General features: G+C 32.9%; 1 protein-coding gene across 2 annotated transcripts; it reads left to right on the top strand.

The window, feature by feature from the left end:
• The first annotated feature begins 3015 nt into the window (after window positions 1-3015).
• Window positions 3016-8228, top strand: LOC127736042 (universal stress protein in QAH/OAS sulfhydrylase 3'region-like). Of its 2 annotated transcripts, XM_052246541.1 has the most exons (4): window positions 3016-3138; window positions 5634-5717; window positions 7307-7419; window positions 7753-8228. In XM_052246541.1, exons 1-4 carry the CDS (start codon window positions 3060-3062, stop codon window positions 7945-7947), a joined length of 471 nt encoding a protein of 156 aa, XP_052102501.1. In that variant the 5' UTR covers window positions 3016-3059; the 3' UTR covers window positions 7948-8228. The 2 variants fall into 2 exon arrangements, with proteins under 2 accessions (XP_052102501.1, XP_052102502.1); XM_052246542.1 differs by lacking the exon at window positions 5634-5717.
• Window positions 8229-8701: the final 473 nt, after the last annotated feature.

Below are 8701 nucleotides of genomic sequence, written 5' to 3'. Positions count from 1 at the left end.
TAACATAAACATCAACGGTTTCCATGTTCTCTTGTGCAGAACAGAAGTGGGGAAATAATCTATCCAAGAACAATAAGGGACTGGAACGCACTACCACTTACCACCACCAGTGCAGGTAGTCTTGAATATTTCAAGACCCACCTACTTGAGACGGTCTAGACCACCGTCTAGGATGTTTTTAACATCACTGTATATAGAATGTATAGCACAAATCTTCACATTATTTTTCTATAAAATATTTACATGCACATCCAAAAGTGACATAATAATCAATTTATTGATGGTGGCCGCGTAATGGTATAAGTGGTATTGGTGATAACGAAATCAAATTATTAATTTTCCAGTTATACATGGATTTCGTCATTGAAATCCAAAACGTCACTACATACACGGACATAGAGGACGAGTTGGGAAATATAAAGACCATAAGATTTGGTCTAAGGAACATACCCTAAAATAAGAAAATCAACAAAAGAAAACAAGAAATAGCCTCTTTTGTCATAAATTATAGTATAGAGCTTCCCATGTGAAACTTAAATAACAAAATCTAGAAAAGGACAATAATTTGAATTATTTGAAGTTAGTTTGTTAAATATATTCTGCAGTATAATTAGAGAATTTTTAGAATACCCACAACCTGTCGATAAACTTTAAAAGACTATAAAAGACACAACAACAACAACAAAAATTCCACAAAACATAACAATGGACAACTAGAATCTCTGCGAAAACTCCAATTGCCCCGGAAGGGTAAGCAATTCTGCTTCACTAAGTGGCCCCTATCATGTTTCTCATGATAAATAAAACCCAGAAGATAAGTCGCATTTGGCAATGTCACACACGAGGAAAGGTCGACCGGACTGTGGCTACATTTATAATCCATACAAACTTATCAGCTATCATCTAGGATATTGCTAGTCACAACCTTTTCAGACCGGTTCGCGTTAGAAAAGATGAAACGGAGAAAAGATCCTTTCTAAAACATTCTTTTGCAAACAAAGGCCTCGATGCCATTAGCTTTGACAATATTCTTCACCACAAACCAGTTCAATCGAAAATACCTCCCTACTTTAAAGATTATTCTGTACCCATCATCTCTTATACCTATACCAAACTGATTGCAACTCACTCAATTATTCCTTACAAACACGTGTTGCAGGCTCTACCTCCATGAAAAATATGTTGTTGTCTCCGCAGATAAAGGAAAGACACAAACAACATCGCTTTTGTGTGTAAATCACATTACATATACTGCTTGATAAAGGAATAAGGTATTGACAATTCACTTAAAAACTCAACATATAAACCCAAGACACTTACCAAGTAGGAAATCCTGAATATTCATAGGTCTGTTCTATGTTCTTTGGAATTTCCATCAAAGAGGAATAACTGGATCTCCCTTCATATTATTGGATACTTTAATTACATAAGTGTACTTACAAACAACATGCTAGGACTTCCAATTGCTCCGGGAAACCTCTTTAGGAACTACTAGTAATAACATTATTTTTTTTTAATCCAAAGATTTCCTAACATTTACACAAGTACTAGTATTCCACATTCCAAACTTAAAGACAACTTGAAAGAATTGGTCCTACAATATTTTTTGTCAGAAAAAAAGAACGACTAACATTTTGAGAGGGATTTTTTTACTTTCACGGTAAAAAAAACCCACCCTGATTCGAACCAACAATACATAGTTTAGAGGACGTGTTTTTTCAACAAACAATCGGCATTCACATGGGATCTTAACAGTGTTACTCTTCTTGCGGACTTGTTCCTTTATACATATGAGCTGACTTCATTCACGAGTTTCTGAGAAAGAATGAAAAGAAGCTAGCATTATTCTTTAACTTCACGTTCCGCTATATATTTGATGTCCTCTCACTAAATAATCAAAAGTTTGGTGACTATGTTGAACGCATCTATCCCATCGAACTTGAAAAAAGGACACAACAGAAACAGTTAAGTCGGCCTCATATCATGACTTACATCTAGAAATTGACAATTAATGTGGGTCAGTTGAGAACAAAACTTCACGACAAGAAAGATGATTTCAGCTTCCCAATTGTGAACTTTCCATTTTTATGTAGCAACATTCCAGCAGCGTCTACATATGGAGTGTACATCACCCAGTTGATACGATATTCCAGAGCTTGCATTTTCTATCATGATTCCATTGATAGGTGGTTGCTGTTTACAAGGAAGATATTAAACCAAAGGTTCCAAGTTGTGAAGTTGAAGATATATGTTACAATTATCGTAACCACATTCCCGTCACATGTTCTTGGATTGTGATTTCACCGAATTAGACTTATCAACGAATTTGTACTTACATGAGCAACATGACGAATGCCGCATGTGGAGCAGGATCTGCTTACATTCCAGAGTACCTGGAATTACCGCCGTTTTTTTAGTGGGGTTCTTTTTGCTCCGTCTTTAGTTTCTATGTTTTGTTTTGTAAACTGTTGTTTGTCTTTTTTTGCCATGACATTGTCAGTTTGTCTTCAACTTGTGATGGTTATCTGTGACACATAAATTCTATAACGATCAACCAAATCATGATGACGTCTGTAAAACTCTCAATGAAAAAGGCTTTAACTGTACCATTAAGAACTGTGGGGTGAGTAGCTCCCTTGCAAGCAATATTAAAATAAATATCCATGATGTGCTCTATTGTTTGTATATGTATTTCCACTTTTCTTCAGAGGCCATATTTCTGAAAGACTCATAAATTTTTAAAAAATCCATCATTTTGCATTAACCGTAACATCTTGTTGTAATATCAAAAACACCATACGGGTTAATACCATCATCGGTGTAGATACTGTATTAGAGAAACGATTTAGGCATATTTAGCTTAACTCTAATTTCTCAAAAAGATAGGACAATAATAAAACTTTACAAGTTCAATCTTAATTACACAATAAATCTCGCTGAAGAATACACCTTTATATTTATACATAACTGTGATTATATAATATTTTTATCTGATAAAATATTATTATCAACGTTCAATGTAATGTTTGATTGCTTTGTTTATTTTATAGTCGTAAAAGATGGATACAGTGGAGAAAAAGCAAAGAATATGTATTCTGGCTGTCGATGGAAGCAAACATTCAGATTTAGCTTTGAAATGTAAGTTATTCTGTTATCGGATTGACCTAGTTACTTGAATTCATTGAGTCTTGTGTATTTATTAATGCTGTGGTCATTCGTTGACTTCATGACAACTTTTATCGTAAGGTTCAAAACTGGGTTACTAAAGCTAGATTTTCAAATCGAATAACAAATATTTAAAAAAAACAAAAAAAAAAACAGATTGACATACATGTAAAATACAATTATTAAGACCATAAATAATTATATATATATATATATATATATATATATAAGTCTAGAGATTTGCACAACGATACTAATATAAGATGGTATTATACGAAGATGTTGTTAATAAATCGTGTTGACAAATATTTGTTAAGCCGAAATATTTGTCAACATCTTCGTATAATACCATCTTATATTAGTATCGTTGTGCAAATCTCTAGACTTATATAATTTTTTTCCTTATCTGCACAGTATCGTCTATTCTAGACGATCCGGTACATAGTAAATTTGCTGGTTGGTCCTTTTTATAGACTTCTATATATATATATATATATTATATATATATACAACTCGTCTAAACACCAGCCCAACAATGTTAGATCAGTAGATTTGCTTTCGCAAATTTTTTGTGTTTCCCTCGCTGGGATTCGAACTCATGCTACTGAGATATCGTGACACCAAATCGCCTGCACTGTATCCGACGCGCTAGACCACTCTACCACCTACGCTTCACTATAATAAAGCTTTCGGTGGCCGGGTATTACCTTTCCTCGTCAGTTTTAATCTAGCGTCGTAATACAGTACATGATATATAAGGCATGAAGATGAAATTATAATATATATAATTAAAACTATAACACAATTTTCTGCCATTATGGCCTTCTTCATTGCAATAAATTACAACATTGAAACAACAATTACATCGTAACATTGAAACAACAATTACATCGTAATATAGAAACAACAATTACATCGTTGTTTCGTTGTTACGATATATATGAATGTCTAACCGGATTGCTGCTGACGAGTAAAGTTAATTGTGTTGCACTAGTGTCTATGAATATTATTCCACCCATCAAGTAATATAAGTGGTTTGTTTCTGTAATTTTTTTCATTACATTTCAAAAGAAAATACAAAATTTAAGCATTTTGCATTTTCAATGAAACTTTCTGTTTGTTCTCATCTCGGATCTCTTCCGTTTTGTGATCCCAGTGTTTTAATATTCTTTGGTTTTTCCAAAAGCACGGACAAGAACGTCTCAGTTTGATTGAGGAAAGCAAGATTTTTTAACACATTAAGATCCGTTATAGTACATTAAATCATAGCACCGCGCTCAAGTATAAACACAATATTTTTACTCTTCTACTCTTTACACAAGTATTCTTCACCCTAAACTGAAAAGAAGTATTGAAAGAATAAGTCAAAATGTAAAAGGTAATCATATATATGTAAAAAGATGGACAACGTAGTTACAGATTTTTTTTTTGGAAGCGGACAAAGCATACATAGGAGAAAACCACCTTTGTGGCCTATTATTGCTTACTACCACGGCATTTTAACTCTGATGGATAGTTGTCTCATTGGCATTCATACCACATCTCCTCATTCCTATATTGATTTTAACAAGGAGTTTTTAAATGGCATATTTTTTTTCTATTGACAACATAATATTTACGTTTGATATGTTTTACAACATACATTTGCTAAAGGAGCAAATTGCGCTCTTGTGCTCACCTTTGTGTTCTTTATTCGTAACAATACACAGTTTTAATGACAGCAACTTAAGGTGGATCATTGGTATACATTTCCTCAGATAGAATTTTCTTATACTTTGCCAGAATGTAGATTTTTTCAATGTTTTTTTTTCAAAAATATAATAAAAAGTATGGGTCACCGTGCTATTTTTCAAGCTACAAGTCATGCAAAATTGCCCAAATTTGCATAGATTGGTCATAAAAAAACCACTTTTTTGTGAAATAAAAAGAAATCTATGAGATAGAATTTTGAAATAAAATTTGAGAAGATAGGTTTTGAAATATGCTTTAAGAAAATAAAAAGAAAAAATGGTATCATCGACCTTGTTTTCTTGTAAAAATTGGAAATTTCTCTATCATTCCTTAATAGGAAATTTACTATTTGAGTTATCTCCCTTTAAATGGTTAAATTGGCAATTTGATTCAAACAAACTCAAACATTTGGTATTTGACAAATCAGTCTGAATAATGTAATACATCACTTATTTTTCTTTATTCCAATAAACAGTCTAACCCATTAATTGCCAATCTGTCTCAAGATGTGCAGATTTAAGCAAAGAATTAGACCTATTGAGAACTAATATTTCACAATCCAAGATGGCGGTATACAGTTAATCTGCCTTAATCCATGTATGTTTTATTTTTAGTTTTAGTGCACATGTCCATATTTAAACCAACATTACAAAATGTCTTCATTATTTATTATATGATTACCATTACTTTGAACACATAAAATAACGTGAATGAATAATTGTGTATGTATTAAACAGGGTATACTGAAAATGTTCACAAATCTGGGGACAAAGTTTTGCTTACACATTGTGTTGACCACAGAAAACATCTTACTTATGGATGTAAGTATAAACAGTTTTTGCAAGAATAAGAACGAATAGTATTGACAAAAGAAGATATCTTACACTGACGTACAAATCTTGAACACAAAACATGTTACATATAACTGTATGTAGTATAAATAGTAGCTAATATGGGGACAAAGGGTTTAACGTATGGTTTTGACCACAGAAAATATCGTGCATAATGTGAGAGCAATCATTTGCTTTGTTATATAAATATCATATCTGCATGCACACAAAACAACTGAAATTAAAACATCAGTTTTAGGAATCATTATCGAGTTATTATCAATGCTGGAGTATAAGGGAAATATGAGGAAGAAAACACCTAATAGGATGCCAACGAAAAAAATATGTGCCCTTTCCCCAAGATCAAACTTGCCCTTCTCTTCACTGACGCCTTGTCTTTTCAATATCTAGCACTGTAGCAATTTCTTTGGGAGGCAAATATCATGAATAAAAACCGCTCTGGTGTTGTAGTTATAACGTGCTCGTCTCGATTGTAGGAGGTAGTGGGTTCGATATCAAGTTGGTTCAAACCAAAGACTTGAATATGCTGTTTTTTCCGCTAAGCACACAACACTTTGTAAAGAGCAAATACTGGTCGGGTTGGAGTCGAGTAAATATCAGGATAGGGGCATGTCTTTCTGCAAACTGTCAGCTTGTGAGATTTAACGTTAAACCACATCTCAGTGTGTCCGTACAAAGCAGGGTGCATACTCATGCTATTTTGATGGATGTGATTAACGGAACAGTTCACAATGATTTGACAGGAAACAATTCTTTAAGAATTGAATGCTTCTTTTTATAATTTTACTGGGGTGTAAAGCGTTGACCGAAGCACACTTTTTATGGTATTGTGTATAACAGTTACTGTTCAAAAACGTCTTCATTATTTCCGTTTTCTCCTTTATTTCACGTGTCCTTCCTCATATCTTACAACACTTCAGTGTATATGTACTTACAAACTGTTGTTTGTTGTACAGTATGACCAAGAATACGCAAGATTAAGGAAAGTAAGATGAAACAATCACAGGTACTTGTGGACAGGATACCCTTTGGGTGCCCCTGAGTGGGAGTACCCGTAATGACCCCGCATGTAGTTTAATTTTGATTTAATTTTGTATTAAACGTTAATGTATATATATCAGTCGACCGGCAAAAATCTCAAATGCTATTTATCAGTAACTTCGACATATATTCCAAGTGAAAACAATTTGAATAAACGTTTAATAGAAAATAAATCAAAATCAAACTACATAGGGGGTAATTCGGGGTACTCCCACTCAGGAAACTAGGTTGACACAATAATGCAGAAAATTGTATGTTGTCACAGTTGAATATTTTTAAGTTGTGGTTAAAGAGGAAATAAAAACACACCATTTCAGAGATAGTGATACAAAATGTAAAATTCAGGGAAGAAAGCCCCCCATAAACTGCAGAAATATTATTTTTCACAATAAAGGGAGGGATGTGCATTGAGTTACACTGAGTAGATAGGTTATAAGTTTTACAATTCATTACATGACAAACCACAGTTTTGAGGATAAATTATTAAATTTTACAAAACATATTATCGATCATTGCAGCTGTTTCCATGGTACCAGGTAATCCCGATTCTATCACTCACGCTTTCGCAGCAGAAGAGAAGAAAGCCAAAGAGCTGATGGAAAAGTATGTAGCGGATTGTAAAAAGCTTGGAGTGAGTATATAAAAGCACATTTACTTTTTTAATGATTTACAGTTGACTCATTGTAATGAATTCGCTAACGATATTTGTGCACAAACTTAAGTACTTTACAATGCAAACTTTTTAAAAAAAATTTGGGGAAGAAATATTTTCAGCGGCTATATGGTGGGTTATTTTATCAAAGTTTCCCTCTTTTTAACAAGCACCTGCATTCTCATTCTGTGTTTTTCTTTTTTGGTGATGGTGTTATGGCTAATGAGTTTTATACCCCCTTGGTATCTTTTCTCTCATTTTAGTAAGTATGTTTAATTAATAAAATAATTCATTGAAATATCTATTTGACAGCTACATGATGTAGATTTAGTGAAAGTCATCGGTGAACCTGGAGATGGAGTCATTAAAGCTGCTGAAGAAAAGAAAGCAGACATGATTATCACAGGCTGTCGAGGTTTAGGACAGATCAGAAGAACAATGGTCGGCAGTGTAAGCGACTATATATTACATCATTCGCATGTACCCGTCTTTGTTTGTAGACATTAACTGCTAAAATATACATTTCTAGGGTTACAGATAAAGATCAAAGATTGATATTATGAGAATACTTATTATTATGAAAAATATACACAATTTCAGGCTACGTAATTGGGCAAACTACATATATATATATATATATTCTTACAGTTCCGATGATATTTATACTTACGTATTAGAGAAGGGTGTCATTTAATTATACAAGTGGTTAAACTATTTCTGATTTCCAAGTTTAAAAAAAATCTAATCAGTTGGTTATATTGTAAACAGAATAAAATATTCAAAATGTATTCTTTGGATTTGTTTTCCATGTCTCATCTTCTATAATAAAGCTTTAATTTTGGATGTACATGCAATGGTAGGTAAAAGATTCAAATAGTGTATTCCGAGAAACACCCAAATCAAATTACATGTACTACATTTTATAAAACCAAAGAGGTCCTCCTATCCGAGACCAAGTCCTATTTGTTTTATACTTATAGATTTATTTTTCTTAAGATAAAGCTACCAGATCTCTGATGCATTTTGGAAAATTCTACCATTGTGCAATAAAACAACTGACTACAAAATCGGTGTCTTCTTCGGTCGGTTCAATTAGTTTATGTAAATGATTTTAAATGATTTGCTTATTAAAGACGCCTAAATGCAAGCTTAGATTTGAAAAATCTATCAAATATGCCACAAAATGTCACTGTTCAGATGGTTTTTGTTTCAAATGGAAGTGGCCGCATTCGTGTTTAGTCTCAACCTTTATATATGTTAG

Source organism: Mytilus californianus, unplaced genomic scaffold (genome assembly GCF_021869535.1).
Source record: "Mytilus californianus isolate M0D057914Y unplaced genomic scaffold, xbMytCali1.0.p SCAF_3, whole genome shotgun sequence".
NCBI classification, from domain to species: domain Eukaryota; kingdom Metazoa; phylum Mollusca; class Bivalvia; order Mytilida; family Mytilidae; genus Mytilus; species Mytilus californianus.
Note: the sequence above shows the minus strand (reverse complement) of the source record. Positions and strands in the feature narration are given on the sequence as shown.

Coding starts and splice junctions, on each gene's coding strand:
- LOC127736042 (XM_052246541.1), top strand. CDS start 3,060: ATGGATACAGTGGAGAAAAAGCAAAGAATATGTATTCTGGCTGTCGAT. Junction 3,139..5,633: donor TTCAGATTTAGCTTTGAAAT/GTAAGTTATTCT, acceptor TGTATTAAACAG/GGTATACTGAAAATGTTCAC. Junction 7,420..7,752: donor CGGATTGTAAAAAGCTTGGA/GTGAGTATATAA, acceptor TCTATTTGACAG/CTACATGATGTAGATTTAGT.